General features: G+C 44.8%; 1 protein-coding gene across 1 annotated transcript in view; it reads left to right on the top strand.

The window, feature by feature from the left end:
* Positions 1 to 17,035, top strand: part of LOC116832409 (protein FRA10AC1 homolog) — a 69,621-nt gene that overhangs the window by 49,305 nt on the left and 3,281 nt on the right. Inside the window, exons 9-13 of the mRNA XM_032793117.2 lie at positions 4,544 to 4,657; positions 8,956 to 8,998; positions 11,535 to 11,659; positions 12,227 to 12,265; positions 14,752 to 14,836. Coding sequence (XP_032649008.1) covers positions 4,544 to 4,657; positions 8,956 to 8,998; positions 11,535 to 11,659; positions 12,227 to 12,265; positions 14,752 to 14,836 — 406 coding nt within the window. The remainder of the gene's footprint in view (positions 1 to 4,543; positions 4,658 to 8,955; positions 8,999 to 11,534; positions 11,660 to 12,226; positions 12,266 to 14,751; positions 14,837 to 17,035) is intronic.

Genomic DNA, 17,035 nt, shown 5'->3' on the forward strand with positions numbered 1-17,035 from the left:
GTAAATAAGGCAAGGGGCACTAACTGAATGATGAAGAGATAACATTCTTTTCGTGTAGTTTTTGTGTGTGTAACGTCTGGATTTACTGACTGCATGAAATCTTCAGTGTTTCCAGACACCACCTTTAAAAGAGGCTAGTTGGTAATAAAACTAATGCATGTGACTGTTGTCCATGCCTGTGGGGGATTGTGGTTTTTGGAGTCATGAAACATAGTTGTAGCTAACTTCCAAAAAAACTAGCTGTTTTCTGTGATACATGGTATAAACTGCTGGTTACTTGTTCCTTCTTTATGACCTCTCCAAAAAAAAAAACCCCAATCCCCCCCTCCCTTTTTCTAGTGTAATTAATTTTGAAGCATTATTTAAATGCAAGTTCTATTTTCTTTGTTTCAAGCATTAGCATTACAAGTGGTTTTACACTGCAGAACTGAAGTATCTGAGGACACTGTCAATCCATTGGTTAGCAGCTTAGGCAGAACATTCTGAGGTTAATCTTTCGAAAACAGTACCGGAGGTGAGCCTATTAATACAGATCCTTGTCACCAGCTTGGTGTATGGATGTATCCTCTACCAATTGGGTGTACATTCTCTGTATTAAGTATGGTATTAGAAACACAGTGGTGTCAACAACATTGAGTACAAGTACGCTGTTTACATAATTTTAACATTAGGATTTAATGTAACAAAACCAGAAAGTTCTTAAATAAGTTATTTCATACTTTACTCATTATGTTGGGCCTTAATTCTTTTTAAAAATTATAGAAGAAAAGGAAAACAAAATGTGTCTAGCACACTTTCTAAAGCAAATTGCTTGCCAATAGAACAAGGAAGGAAGCATGCAGGTTAAACAACATTTAGGCTCTTTATTTTTGCACATAACTCCTATTTAGTCGTTTGGTGTCATTAAAAATGCACACATGTCTGAAAGGCACCTTCTGATCCATTAGGATATAGGTTGCCTAATGACATTCATTTGATCATTAGCTGGTAGCTTTTTCCAAAATGTGGTAGTGGCATTTTTAATTTACTCCTTTCTACCTGCCCCCAAAATACCTAAAGAGATTAGAACTGACATGAACTGACCTAATTTGTTGTTTTGTTTTTTCTTTGCAAATATTGTGCAATATTAAACAAATAGTGTGTCTATGTCCTTAAAAGTGTGTTTTGCTGCTGGTACATTACCTCTAGACATTACTTTCTACCTTTTTAATGCTTAGGGCATGGTTACATTTGCTAGTTGCAGCGCTGGTGAGGGGGTTACAGCGCTGCAACTTAGCAGGTGTCTACACTTAAAAGTTCAGCCAGCGCTGCAACTCCCTGTTTGCAGCGCTGGCTGTACACCTGTGTCTGCTTCCGGCGCGCTGGTCATCAGGTGTGGACACTCACCAGCGTTTTTATTGGCCTCCAGGGTATTAGGACTTATCCCAGCATTCCTTTTCAGCCTCTCTGGTCACCGCTTAGCACTCCACTGCCCTGGGCTCAGAGCCTGGAGAGGAGGGAGAGCGGGGCTTGCCGGAGCTGCGGCGGCAGTGAGAGCGGGCTTGCCGGGTCGGAGGCTCGGTGGCGGGAGAGGCTCGGACTGCGGCTCAAGTGGGGGTTCCGAGCGAGCTCTGGGTCTGAAGTGACCCGAGGACAGCTGTATTTCTGCTCCGTGACAACCGGTGTGTCTCAGGCGTGGGTGGGTCACTCAGTCTCCAGGTGCCCCGTCCAGTGACTCGTTGCAGGGGCCGGCGGCTCTGAGGTTCACTCCCAGAGCGAGGAGCCGGGGGCTCCCCAACAGAGCCATGTGACCCTAAGGGCTGACGTTCTGGCAGCCCCCCGCAGTGGGAGCGCGCACAGGCCTGTGTCTTCATCCCAGTTGGGTTCGGGGTGTCTCCCACCTAGGGCTTGCCGGTGTTGGGCGGCTGACAGTCCCTCTTTTCTAGCTGGGCAACCGCAGTGGAGCTGCCAGGGGCGCAGCAGGCTGGGGTTGAGCTCCGGTGGGCGTTCAGTGCTCCCTGCCAGCAAACACCACTGTCTTGCTGCCGCCCCTGGGGGACATCCTCCCGGACGAAGTGGGAATGTTCTCAACGTTGTCTTGAATCGGTGTGTGCCTCGTTCCCTCTGTGGACTCGATAGCTAGTGATGCGGATAAGGTGCGTGACCTAGAGGCAGGGGTACGGCGACGCGCTGAGACGGCCGAACCCTTAGCCGGCAAGGTGGTAACTGACGAGCCCCCTGCACTGCAAGGAGTCGCAGACGTGCTGGAGAACGAGACGGTGCCTGCTGGCCGGAGAGACAAAGCGGGGGCAGCTGGAAGGGTCGTCTCTAGGCTGGACGGGGAGGCCCTGGGCTCTGCCCCCCCTCCATGCACTTTGCTGAGTGTCCTGGTGGTGCTAACCAGCCCTGTCCTACGCTTTTTGTGATCATGGCACTGGCTGCCTGTCCTGGGGACCTGGTGATTCTCTGTTGATTTTTTCCCGCACTGGTCTGCTTAACCCCTGGCCAGGTACTGAAAGCAGCAGGTGACCCAGCCGACACCCCCCCACGAGCCCGTGTCAAGATGTGTTCGACAATGGGTGAGCATGCAGCAGACACTACCGTGGATGCCTCACCCTCCAAATCAGCAATTTGCCCATGTTTCCTCAAAACCCTTTCCGATCCTGGTGCTTACCACATCAACTGCCCCAACACCAGTCGTTCACCTCCAAGCTGATAACTACGCCGTTTACCATGCCATCACACACATCCATGAGCATTTAATCCCGAGTGCAGCAGCAGGCAGTGCCCCAAGTGCAGAGCAGGCGTGCCCAAGTGCAGCAGCAGCAGTGCAGAGCCTCAAGGAGAACTATTCAAACTGTGAGTGTAATGCTAATCACCGTACCCCTTCCTGTTTTATGTACTGTATTTTTATAAAGGATTTCTGTCTTTTATTCAGTTTTTATTACAGAAACTGTAACTCTACTACAAGTAAAAATAGAACTGCAATCAATGAAACCACTGCAGGTAACTGCTGTAGGCAATGCTCTACTGCAGTGGAAGCACCCACAGTTATGTGGCTTTCGCCTCAACGTAGCCTTTAGGATCCTTATCCTGAGACTGTGCTGGGTCTCTCTAGTCGCCTTGCTCTTGGCTGTTCAATTCCTCCAGGCGTTGAACTCGGAGGTCCATTCGTCAATGAAGGTTCACCTTCCTCAAGAATATGGAGGATACGACGCGGTTATAATTGCGGGATGTGCTTTCCCCCACATTAGCTTTCTCCGACTTCCTCCTTCCCCTTTAACGGCCAAGACATCACGTTTTCTGGCACCGTCGGCTGTTGACGGTCCTTGTCATGTCCGCCTTCCTGTGTACGTAGGTTTCATGAGCCAAGCATTAGGGTAAGTGGGTCTTCAAGGACACAATGGGCATTTCGACGTCCCCACTGTGATCTTCCGGTCTGGGAGAGGAAGGCCACTGTCCGAACGAGCGTGAGTCATGCACCTTTCCTGGCATCCTGTGTAATGTTCAGTGAAATGCCACAGGTGATTCACAAGCGCCTGGAGAACCATTGAGAATACCGCTTCCGATTAATGCTCGGGCCAGTGGGTGTGCCAGAAAGGATATGCGTTCCATCTATTGCCTCCACGTTAGGGAACATTTGTGCAAAGCCTCCACAATGTCTGCACATTCCCCGACTCAGTTCTTCTGAACGGATGCGATTAATGGCCTGCGGAATTGATCAGTTTGTCACACTCCTACTGGTTTGCGACGACTCGGTAGCTGCTTGGCGTAGCATCTTCCAGAGCAATAGCCACCCGCTTCTCCTGACAGGCAGCTTCAGCTCGTGTCCTTGCGCTGCAGGGATGGGCGGACTAGCACCAGTCCATAAGTGGCTTTTCTCATCCTAAAATTGTGCCGCCACTGCTCGTCATCCAGACTTGCAGGACGAATGTGATCCACCCTCAGTGCTTGTTTCGAGCCCAAGCGGGTTTCACGCTGCAGAGCACGTCCGTTACTGCCACAAGCAATTTACTGTCAGGTGCGTCAGCCGCATCTATTTCATATCTGAGCTCTCACTGTCACTTTGGATGATAGGAATAGCCACTGCCAGACGTGATGTGCTGGCAACTTATCAGCAATGTTTCAGCAGCTCGGGCTCCATTTCTCTCTGAAATCACGCGGACGAGACTCACAATGGCCCAAACGGCTGAAAAGGAAGCGAATGCACAACGGTGGTTGAACAGAGCGGAATGACCCGCACCCTTCCGTCCCCTTCCCACAACCCACAGCGACAAAATGGGACGAGGTGCTCTGTGGGATAGCTGCCCACAATGCACCACTCACAACAGCGCTGCAACCAGTGCAAGTGTGGACACACTGCAGCGCTGGTCGCTGTCAGTGTGGACACACTGCAGCGCTGGCCGTACACAGCTGTACGAGCACAGCTGTAACTACCAGCGCTGCAAAACTGCCAGTGTAGCCTCAGCCTTAGTAATGTAAAAAGGGAAGACTGGATATAACAGTCTCAAGCCCAAATGACCTAATGTTTTAACCATGGTTTGTTCTTACGGTCTCTTGACAGGTCAGTTTTCCTGTGGAAATAAGCGCTGTGATGAGAAAAAAGCACTGAAGAGCTGGGAGGTGAATTTTGGGTACACTGAATATGGTGAAAAGAGGAATGCGCTTGTGAAATTGAGTAAGTCACCCCTTCCTATGGTTAAGCTTCAAACTTATGTAAATACAAATGAAGACTAATATCTTACTATTTAATGATATAATGAAAAACCTAGTCATGCTTAGGACAGTAGGCAAGGGGGAAAATAAGTTGTTCATGAAACTTTTGGTTGGACTAGTTACAAATATAATAATGGCTGTGCTTTAGGGAAATCTCTCTCTTTCCAACCTGTGATTGCTTTATTGTCTGAATACTTCTTGCTGTCTAGTTTTTAATGCTATAGATTGTTCTGGCAGTATTGTTGTAATATAGCTTCTTCATTTGTTTTTTTTTAAATAGGAAGACTGACGGCATACATGAAGTTTCAGCACAGCTCATGCTAACCAATTCTGTGGTTAAATAGTCTTTAGTGCTGCCACACACCTTTTTCAAGAATTAAATTCACTTAATTTTATTTTTAATACTGACATTTTTTAATTTTAATATTAGTATATCCAGTTTTCTTCTTGAACAAGGTTACTGGGCTAGTGGAGGCAGGGGAAACAGTAGATGTTGTATATCATGATTTCAGTAAGATTTTTGACACAGTTCCACATGACATTCTCATAAGCAAACTGGGCGAATGTGGTCTATTCCAGTGCTTCTCAAGCTATCTGACGTGGAGGACTGGCAATTTTTTTTTCCAACGTGCCAGGGACCGATGCCATATTATTATCCTATTCAACGCTCTTATGAGGAAACTCGCCGTGGACTGGCAGCTGATGGCTCGGACCACCACTTTGAGAAGCACTCGTCTAGATGTAATTACCATAAGGTGGATGCACTACTGGTTGAAGGAATATACTCAAAAGTAGTTATCAGTGGTTCACTGTCAAAAAACTGGGAGGGCCTATCTAGTGGGGTTCTACAGGGTCAATCCTGGAACCAGTACTATTCAATATTTTCATTAATGATTTGGATAATGGAGTGGAGAGTATGCTTATAAAATTTGCAAATGATACAAAGATGAGGATTGTGTGCACTTTGGAGGACAAGATCAGAATTCAAAACTACCTTGACAAATTGGAGAATTGGTCTGAAATCAACCAGATGAAATTCAATAAAGACATGTGCAAAGTAAAACACTTGGCAAGAAAAAATCAAATGCACAACTATAAAATGGAGAGTAACCGGCTATGCAGTAGTACTGCTGCAAAGGATCTGGGAGTTATAGTGGACCATAAATTTAATGAGCTAAAAATGTGATGCAGTTGCCAAAAAGGGATAATATCTTTCTGGGGTCTATTAACAGGAGCGTTGTATGTAAGACATTGGGAGGTAGTTTTGCTGCTCTATTCAGCACTGGTGAGGCGTCAGCTGGAGTATTGTATCCAGTTCTCGGCACCACACTTTAGGAAAGATGTGGACAAATCAGAAAGAGTCAAGAGGAGAGCAAGTTTAGAAACTGTGACCTAAGAGGAAAGGTTAAAAAGACTTGGCATGTTTAGTCTTGAGAAAAGAATACTGGAGGGGGATCTTTTAAATCTTTAGATATGTTAAGGGCTCTTATAAAGAGAACTGTGATCAATTCTCCATATATGCTGAAGGTAGAACAAGAAACAGTGGGCTTAATCTGCAGCAAAGGAAATTTAGGTTAGATTTTAGGAAAAACTTTGTAACTAGAAGCGTAGATAACCTCTAGAACGGGTTTCCAAAGGAGGTTGTGGAATCTGCATCATTGGAGGTTTTTAAGAACAAGTTGGACAAATACCTCTAAAGGTTGGTCTATGATCTCTCAAAGTCCTTTTCAGCCCATTTCTATGATTCTGTGATTTTCCCCCAGAAAATCTTTAACTGCACTAAGGATAATTTTCATCTATTAAGTCCGATCTTATTGAATATGTGTGCATAACAGTATATGGATACATATAAAAAATAATTAAGCTTTTTGTTGTAAATAGTGTGAGAGAAAGGGGTGGGTTTTTTTTTAAATCTTTTGTTGACTATGGGTCCATCTATACCAGGGGTCGCAACCTTTCACAAGTGGTGTGCCGAGTCTTCATTTATTCACTCTAATTTAAGGTCTCGCGTGCCGGTAATACATTTTAATATTTTTTAGAAGGTCTCTCTCTATAAGTCTTTATATTATATAACTAAACTAGTGTTGTATTGTAAAATAAACGAGGTTTTCAAAATGTTTAAGAAGCTTCATTTAAAATTAAATTAAAATGTTGATCTTACGACACCAGCCCACTGCTGGTCTGGGGTTCTGTTCACCTAGGCCGGCAGTGGGCTGAGTGGGGCCTGCGGCTGGGATCCCAGCTGGGAAGGGTCTGGTAGCCAGAACCCCAGACCGGCAGCGGACTGAGTGGCTCAGCCCACTGCCGCTCAGGGGTTCCATCCACCAGCTCCTGCCAGCCGGGATCCCGGCTGCCGGACCCGCTCAGCCCGCTGCCGGTCTGGGGTCCCGGCCCTGCCCACATACAGTGGGTACCTACCTTCTCCCTGGTTCTGGCCCATTCTCTTCCTCTCTCTGCACTGAGCTGAGGGTGGGAGTGCACTGAGCACAGGGCTGGGGGTGAAGGGTCTGGCCAGGAGCTAGAATGAGGGAGGGGGCTCAGGATTGGGGCAGGAGGTTTGGGTGTGGGGCACTTACCTGGAGAGCTCCCATATCATGCGAGGGGTGCAGATGGGAATGTGGAGGGGGGAGGTTGAAGGAGTTCCTGTTTGGTGCTCAGGGTGAGGGTGGGGATGTGGGAGGTGCATGGGGTGTGGGGGAGCTGGGGATGTGCAGGGGTGCAAGAGTCAGGGCAGAGGGCTGGGGGCATGTGAGGGGGGTGCAGGTGTCAGAGCAGAGGGAGGGCTGGGTATGCATGGGGAGGTGGTGCCAGAGTCAGGGCTGGGATCGTGGGGGGGGTGTGTGTGAAGAAGTCAAGCAGAGGTCTGGGTGTGTATGAGGGAGGTACAGGGCCCAGGGCAGGGGACCCCTGCCCCTAACTGTCCCCCAGGACCCCATCCCCTATCTAAGCCACCCTGCTCCTTGACTGCTCCCCTAGGACCCTATCCCCTACCTGTCCCCTGACTGCCCCACCCCCAGACAGACTCCCGGGACTTCCATGCCCCATCCAACCGCTCCCCGCCCCCTGACAGAACCCCTAGAACTCCCAACCCATACAACCCTCTCCCTACTCCCTGCGTGCCGCAACCCCTCTCCATACCCCTGCCTCCTGACAGCCCCCCCCCCGCCCCAAACTTCCGACTCATCCAACTCCCCCAGGTCCTTCTCCCTTGACCACCCTCTCCAGAGAGCCCCCACCCTAACTGCCTCCCAGGACCCTCCTTGCTCCCTGTCCCTCGACTGCCCTGCCCCCTATCTACTCCCTTCCCCCTAACAGACCCCAGAACTCCCATGCCTCATCCACCGCCCCCGGCTCCCTGACTTTCCCCCTCCAGCGACCCCCACCCCTAGCCACCCCCATCCAACCCACCCTGCTCCCTGTCCCCTGACTGCCCCCACCCTTTTATCCACCACTCCCCTCCCCAGCCCTGGACCCCCTACCTTGAGGCTCCAAGCAGAGCCAGATACACTACCCTGCACAGCCCCGCCCCTCAGCGCTGTGCGTGCGGCGGCAGGGCTCTGGGTGAGCAGGGAGTGTCTTTTCCTCCCTGCGGAGCCAAATGCTGCCCCATGGGAGCGTGCAGCCCTGGCCCCAAGAGTGCTGCACCTGCCGCGGCAGGGCTCCAAGGAAGAGGCGGGTGGCTTGGTTCACTTGGCCCAGTGCTCAAGCCTGGGACCACGGGCCCCGTGGCAAGTGGGCAGGATATTTAATGGCACGCGGAGTCCCAGCAGGCAGCCGCGTGCCATTAAAAATTGGCTCGCGTGCCGTCTCTGGCATGCGTGCCATAGGTTGCCGACCCCTGAGCTATACAATAATACTTGCTTTGCGGAGAAGCCTTGGTAGTGTTTATGTTTCTTTTAATATGGTCCTAATGTGGTTTGATCCTCCTCACAAAAGCACATCCAAATCATGATCCCCAGAAACATGATCCCCAGAAACAATAAATGCTACTTATTTTTTGTGAACAGTAGTCAGTGCTGAGACTCCCATCTTCCTTCAAAGTGATTTGATACTTTGGAGTAATACTGACAGTTCTATCGCATACTATTTTTCCTTTTTATGAACCCTGGTTATAGCTATGTTGGAATTTTTTTGTTGTAGTAAAAATTAGTGAAATTGAAAAAAATTTATAAAGATAGGGATAACAATGTTGATAATAATTATTAAGTATTTTTATTGAATGACATTTATATATTCAAATTGTCTTTTCCCCACATCCAGGATTGTGTCCACAATGTTCCTGCAAATTAAATTTTCATCACAGGTAATGGAACCTTTTGAAAAATTCAGATTAAATAATAAATCTATTATGATTAAACTTATAAGAAAGCTTGGAAGAATGCTGCAAAAATTGCTATAACTTTTGTTTATACTGACTTCCTTATCATTTTAATGAAATCAATACTCTAGCATTGCTAATTATATATTTTTGTGCTAATGAAATTCATAATAAAAGTTGCAACTCAAATTGTAACGTTTATTTTTATTTGCTCATACTTATCTCAAATTTGCCTTTTAGGTTGAACTTTCCATGCTAGATTTTAGCCCAAAGATTAGTTTTTGGGAAGCTTATGCAAAACCTGCCTAGTGATTTTTTGACTTAGGCAAGCAGGAAAAACGTTTATGCTTTTCCTATTTAAAAATATTGTTATGGGGGTGGGAGTGGAGCTGCAGCTGGACCTCAGTGGGACTTGGCAGCCAGGCCTGTAGCTGAGTGCAGCTCCGCTCCCGGCCACGCCCCCTGCCTCACCCTGGGCTGGGAATGGAGCTGTGGCCAGGAGATGAGACTGGGGGCGAGGCCGGGGACAGGAGCATAGCTGACCTGCAGCCGGGTCACAGTTGGGGCTGGCAGACAGGGGTGCCTGGGTGCAAAGCTGTGCTGAGGGCCGGCAGACAGGCCCCCAGCCAGGTGAGGCGCTGCTTTGAGGCTGGGGATTGGGCCAGGTGTGGGGCTGGAAGCCAGGGTCATGGATGTGGGCAGGGTTGAAGCAGAGTAGGGGTGAGGCAGGGCTGGTTGGCACTCCGTCCTCCCTCCCACCCCAGTAGGAGCTGGCCCATACCCACCCGAATGTTCCTCTGCGCCCCTCTAGGGGGGAACGACCCAGAGTTGGGGGACCTCTGGTCTATGGGATTGGTGCATTCTTCATGCCATCTACCCAGTGGCCCTTCATTTAGTAGGGGAGAGCAATGTGTTGGCAGATCATCCCAGCAGAGACCGTTTTCAGATGTATGTGAGGTCTCTGAAGGACCAGGTAGTACAGAGATTTTCTCCAGCTGGGGTCAGCCCAGTACAGACCTATTTGTGATCAGGTTCAACAAAAAGTGTGATCTTCTACTTTGTTCCAGAGCAGGAAAGGAGAGTCAGTCTATCTCGGATGCTTTCCTAGTGTTTTGGGGAGAGGACCTTCTATATACTTCCATTTTCCATTAATTCAGAAGGTGGTGAGGAAGATAAAACAGGTCAGGGTAAAGGTGATCTCAATTGCGCCAGCTTGACCTAGAGAGCAGTGGTACATGGATCTGTCAGCTGTTGGAGAGAGACCACAAACTGTTTCCCTTGTGCCTTTGTCTCTTGCTGCAACAGCATGGCAGGATTCTTTATCCTGATCCTGAGTCTCTCCATTCCTGGGTACTTGGGATTTGATGAATGTAGAACAATCTTGTTCCTTGTTGGTTCAAAATGTATTACTTAATTCTAGAAAGCAAGTAGTGAAAGCAAAGTTATTACCTGAAATGAGTTAGATTTTTTTTTTAGTTGCAAGGCAAATCTGTCTCACCAATTACAGCTTGTATTCTGGGTATATTGGAGTATATGGTGTATTTAAAGTCTGAGTGATTATGTAATTCTTCTTTAAGAGTTCATTTGGTGGCTCTTTCGTTTTATCATGTTTTGGGTTTTATCATATGGGTTTTCGTGTATCTGCTATTTCCAAATGGATTAAATAATGTATCTTTGAATGTGACAAATCAGCAGCAGTGCCTGTACCTACTGTTGTGAAATTTCTTTCTGCTAGGGCAGTGGCAGCATCTTCTGCTTCTCCTAAACATTTCCCTGTTGTGCAAATCTGTAAGGCTCCTACTTGGAAGTCAGACCATATGACTAGTAAACATTATGCTTTGTATTTGGCTTCAAGAGCAGATGCTAGATTAGATGGAATAGTGCCTCAATCACTGTTTAATTAGGACTCTGTCCCCTTCTCCTGAGTTTTCAACACTGCTTGCCAGACTATCCTTAAGTGGAAATATGCAGAACCGCTCAAAGAAGAAATGAAGGTTACTTGTAACTGGAATTCTTGAGATGACTCTGTATGTTCAGTCATCCTGCCCATCTTCCCCTCTTTCTCAGAGTCCTATCTTGGTTTCTCTCAGTTGTGGTAGAAGGAGCTGAGGCAGGAGAGGGCTCAGTGCCCCCTTGTATAGCGTTGCCCTTAATCAGTGTTTGAAGATGCTGAGGGAAGGGATAGGAGAGGGTGCACATGGTCTCTAACGGGCACTACTTGAAGAAGGTTCTACCATTAGGATGCACTGGTTGGTGCATTACCCGTAAATGTGAATATACAGTCATTGCAAAGAACTCCGTGTATAAGTAAGTAACCTTCATTTTAGCATTTCCTACCTTTTTGTGTTCAGATGTACAGCCTTAACCGTAATATTTTTTGACTTAGACATTCATTTTAAATGTTTAATCTGTAATAAATAAATGTTGGAAGTAGTATATCTTTTGACTGGGCTTGATTTCTGATTTTTGTTGCTTGAAGAGTACATTTGCAGAACTTATGCATTCATTTTTTATTATAAAGGAGGAGAGAAGTCAAACCAAACAAGAAAAGACAGAGAACAGAACGAAACTCTGAAGACCCCAAAAGTAAGAAGTCAAGATTATCTCATTCAGAAAAACACAGATCTAAGAGAAATAAACAGAAAGGTAAAATAAGTTTTTAAACTGTCTCTATTTTTAAATATTAAATACAAATATTGAGTGTTTAACCTTATCAAGTGAGAGATACATTTGTTTCTGGATTTCAATGGCTCACTAACTGGATTGTCAGGAGAAAGAGAAAGGGAATGAATTTCTAATGATTCATAGACAGGAAGAGCCTTCAGAGTAATATGCTATTTGAAGAAAGAATTGTCCAAACAAAGGGAAGCAAAAATACCAAAAAGAATGCTGAAGTGTTTGGTTCCGTGTGGCTCTGGGATTGCAAGCCTTTTGGTAACCTAAGGTAACCTTTTTGACATCACAGATACGGGGATAACGTATGTTACCTCAAACTGATGACCTATTTTGTAGAAAAATAATCCCTTTTACTTAAATGTTTGCCTTATTTTGTGTGTGTGTGTGTGTGTGTGTGTGTGTGTGTGTGTGTGTGTGTGAGAGAGAGAGAGAGAGAGAGGGTTTTATTAGGTGGTAAGTGTATGCTTGTAAAACATGTTAAAATAGTGCATAAAACCAAGGTAAACTAAATGTTTTTAAATGGCTGTTTCTTTTCAGATCAAGTTTCCGCAGATGATTCAGATGATTTTGATAATGGTAAATTATTCAAAGGACTTCCTAAATTTTTGAACTAAAAGTTTGTATGCTATTTCCAATTAATTTGTCTTTGGGTTCAGTTCTATTCATCAGCAGTTTTGGTTTTCTGACACAATGATTTGAAATATTGTTTATGAAATACTGTAAGAAGAGAAGTAAACATAGGATATATCAAACAAAAAAAAGATTGATTTAAATCAGTGATTCTCAATCAAGGGCATGTGTACTTCTGGGAGTACGCAAAGGTCTTCCGGGGGGGGGTACATCAACTCGTCTAGATATTTGCCTAGTTTTACAACAGGCTACAGAAAAAGTACTAGCGAAGTCAGTACAAACTAAAATTTCATACAGACAATGACTTGTTTGTGCTGCTCTATATACTATACACTGAAATGTAAGTACAATATTTATGTTCCAATTGATTTATTTTATCATTATATGGTAAAAATAAGAAAGTAAGGAATTTTTCAGTAATAGCGTGTTCTGACAATTTTTTGTATTTTTGTCTGGTTTTGGAAGCAAGTAGTTTTTAAGCGAGGTGAAACTTGGAAGTATGCAAAACAGATCAGATTCCTGAAAGGGGTACAGTAGACTGGAAAGATTGAAAGCCACTAATTTAAATGCATAGGAAGGATAGATGAAGGATACTTGGCAGGAATCCTTTTCAAGTTTATGGAAGGAAGAAAAATTATGGAATCTAGGAAGGAGAGGATAATAGAAGCATAGTAATACTAGGAAAAATAGTTAAAGAATTGGGTTAAATTTATGCAAGAAAGACTGTAAGGGTGAAAACAAATGTTACTCTGCTAATCACTGGAAGGGCGAGAGAGGTACGTAGGTATATATATCTATATAGATACACTGTAGAATACTAAGTTATCTGTAACCTCAGAATAAATTATTAGAGAGCAGTGTGAGGGAGGTACTTTGCCCAATATGCTCTAAACTAAAGTCCGTTCCAGTTCCCACCCTCAGTACTTCATAGAGCCACCTGCTACAGTAAGGAGAGATCAGTGGCTGATCCTAGCAGTCCTAGTTGCCGCTTTGACAATGGCATTCCCTGCTCCTCACTAATTCCGCTCCCCAATGCCTGTTTTATTATGTGGGGTCCTGCCTCTGGGCCTCCTACTTTCTTGTTGTAGAGTGTCTGGAAAAGACTATTAGTTTCTGTTTGCCAGCCCTCCTTAAATAGAAGATTTGGGGATACCTACTAGACCCTCACTTCCCTGCCAGGCAGAGAGAGTCCTGGAGTAGTTCCCTCTCTCCACAGTGGAAGACTTTGGGCTGCCCCCTGGTGCTGCCAGAAAGGAGCCATAGGGAGCAGTTGGGGGAGAGGGATTAGGGCTAAAGGTCTATAACCTCCCCTCTCCCTCCAAATTTTTTTTTTTTTTAAATTACATTGTACAGTTACAAACTATTACATGTTTTTTGAGGCTGAAGATATAAAGTTTTAGGTGTTTAAGAGGCTGAGGCAAAATCTGTTAATTTCTCTACATTATTACAGTTTATAATTTAGTTGACATAAATCAGCATGTAAATAGAAATTGAATAGTTGATTCCTTTTTTATTACCATGATTCAAAACACTATATTACTGTAACTTTAGATGCTCACATTGATCTCTGCTGGTGAGGTTAGAACACATGAGCTGTAAGGTCCTGAAATTGCTACTATGCCTCTAATTTTCTGTATTATATCTTTGTTCTTAGATAGATGGGAGATTATAATCCTGTTCCCCTACTCTTTGAGGTTCTGTATGCCAACATGGACCACATGCAGCATTTCTTTGTTTAGTTTTAGGAGCAAAGTGCTAACGTTGTTGATACAAGGATCAGTGTTCTGGAGCAGAGTCCAACAGAAAGGCATTAGAGGCACCATACCAAATCAATAGGGCTTTTAAAAACAAATGCTGTAATGTAAAAATTTTAGCTGGCAAGCAGAAATGATTGTCAGATGCATTTGCCATAACTGTTACAAAAGATGTGTTGATAAAGTTTCATTTCTGTGCCGTCTTGAAAGTCCTCTATATAATAACTTATTTTAATTAATTGTAGAAAAAATGTGGAGGACAACCTTAAAAATTAAAGAATATCAGCTAATAATGAAAAACATGTGCAGTCTACCAATATGGGACAATCCATCTTGAAAACTGGACCCTGAAAGCTGGATTGAACACTATTCTCTCATGTTTTTCATGTCTCTTTTTTAATAATAAATATTTCATTTTAAGATAGAAAACAACAAATTTCTTTTATTGATTTCCCTTCTTAAGGTTGCACGTACCATGAGATACGTATTAGGGAGACAGATGCACATTTATATGAAAAGCAATTTGCAAAAAAAATCCCCCTCACTCCCACCCCGCCAAATTCTCACGTTTAAAGTTATACTTTGACTCAGAGGCTTAGACTTGCCCATAGTGCCATGTAAAATTTGAAAAAAAATTGAAAATTAATTTTCTTAAGATGTTTTAATAATATTTAACAGACCCAGATGACAGTGAAGAGCAAGATGTTCCTTCAGAAGCTGACTTTTGGAAGGGTCCTCTACTGGAGACAGATGAAAAATCACGGTTAGTTCTGATACCAGTAGCTTGTGTATCTTGCAATAGTTATGCCTACTCAAAAATCATGTGGCTGTATGCATCTTTTCAGGATTTTTTATGAGTATTCCAACACTGAAAATCAATCCCAAATCTTCTTCCCTTCACCACACCCAAATATATATCCTTAGGAGAGGAAGTGTATGAAACTTGGAGAAATCCTCCCCTCAAGCCAGGGAGCTGCTCCAGTCCTGCTCCTGCAGCCTCAGAACTACAGTAGCCTCTGTTTTGCTTGCCATCCCCTCTGCTCCTTCACCTCTATAGAAAGGAAGATGACTCCACTTAGTCACTGATTCACTTGCTCTTCCCTGCTCTTCCTCTGCCCCACCCATTACACTGGGCCTTTGCAGCGCTGTGGAAGGACCTGCCACAGACCTGGGCTCCATGATGTAACGGACATGCACACCCCTTGAGGGGATTCTTATGACCATATTTGCTCCTTTGCATTTTTTTTCACCAGTAAATATTTTGGAATATTTACACAATGGGAAATAGTTTGATTTCTGTTAAGAGAATACCTCCCGTTTACTTTCTTTAAAACCAGTAACAAAATAAAATTGGGGATTTTTGCTTTAGATCCTTTAAAAATAACACCTACATTGGACACTATTTAAACAAAAAGCACCAATGACACAACTTATATTTTGAAGAGTGGGAAGAGATTTGCTTTGTAGCATAAATTTGCTGTGCGTGTATGTATCCAGCCTTTCCCAAAATAGGAATTTATTTAGGATCCAGTGCTGGTCTTATTCCTCAGATGCCCTGCTACTCTTTGCTCATTCAGGAAGAGCTAAGGACCTGATTTCATTTCAAACAAACAATTCAAACTGTATTTTGATTTTTTTTTTCAAAATTTTGGCTAAACTTTACTTGAAGTCAATCTATTCTTGAAATACATTAGAGGAAATAACTACCTCCATGCAGGTCAGCTCACAAGGGAGTGAGTCATATCCTACCCCCACTCCATGGGGATAAAGACATAAAAAGTAGCAGAACTGTCATAGTTCTTCTGTGTGGTGAGGCAGTCATTGAGAAGCCATGCAAGGAGACACTGCACATACTACATACCATGGAGCAGCACTCAGCAGTACCTTTCTCCATATCAGCTTGCAAGTATTGTAGTGAGGCAATCTGCCACTATGCGGATACAGAGACCTGCTCAGATACAAAATCTATATCCATGGATATAAGTCGGGTATCCGTGGAGCTGCAGGGCTTGATCGGGAACTGCAGTGGCAAAAGCAGCAGCATGCAGGCTGCCTCTTACAGGAGCCAACACCCCATGCGGGAAGCTCTTCTAGTGTGGCGATACTGCCTCCAGCCCTGCCCACTGGGGTAGGCACCAGGTTCACTGGCGGCTGTCCCTGGTCACACTAGTGTGTGCAAGCAGCTCGCACATTCCTGGACAGGAGCCGCAGACCACTGCGTGGAAGGGATTCTTTTCTGGGAGGTACAAGCTGCTTGCATGCACTAGTGCAACCAGGGACAGCTGCGAGTGAAGCTGGTGCCTGCCCCAGTGAGCGGGGCTGGGGGCGTTACAACCACGCTGGAGGACCTGCCAGTGCAGGGCTCTGGCTCTTGTGAGCGGCAGCCTGACATGCTGCTGCTTTTGCCACTGCGGTTCTTGGTAGAGCCCTGTAGCTCTGCAGATACCCAATTTATATTCACGGATATCCGCACCCACAGATATAGGTTTTGAATCCGGGCAGGGCTCTACAGATACACGTGAAAAGACACCTCTTTCCCACTACTACAGCTTCATGGGCTTTAGTAACAGCCAGAGAGTGATGATGTCTGTCTGAGGTGATGTTACTTGTACAAAACCCTATTTGCATACTTACTCAGCTAGAGATGTTAATAGAAAAATGCCCTAAAAAGCTGTTGTTGGGCTTGCAGAGCCACAAACTCCAGGATACTTATTTCATTGGAAAAGATGAAAACCAAATCTAATCCTCCTTGATTCCCAAAGCCATTTAGTGCTAAGGCAGGAGAGGTGAGATTATAGACAATAGATCTAGAGAGAAATGTAGCAGATCTCCTGAAACCCCAGGCAGATAAATTGTGTCCTCTTCCCTTAATTTTTAGAGATAGTTGTCTGTAAATGTTGGATTATTATTGAGGGCAAGTATAACTTTGTTTTAATTATATTGGTTCTACTCATTCAAGAGA

This window comes from Chelonoidis abingdonii, chromosome 15 (assembly GCF_003597395.2).
Source record: "Chelonoidis abingdonii isolate Lonesome George chromosome 15, CheloAbing_2.0, whole genome shotgun sequence".
Lineage (NCBI taxonomy): Eukaryota > Metazoa > Chordata > Testudines > Testudinidae > Chelonoidis > Chelonoidis abingdonii.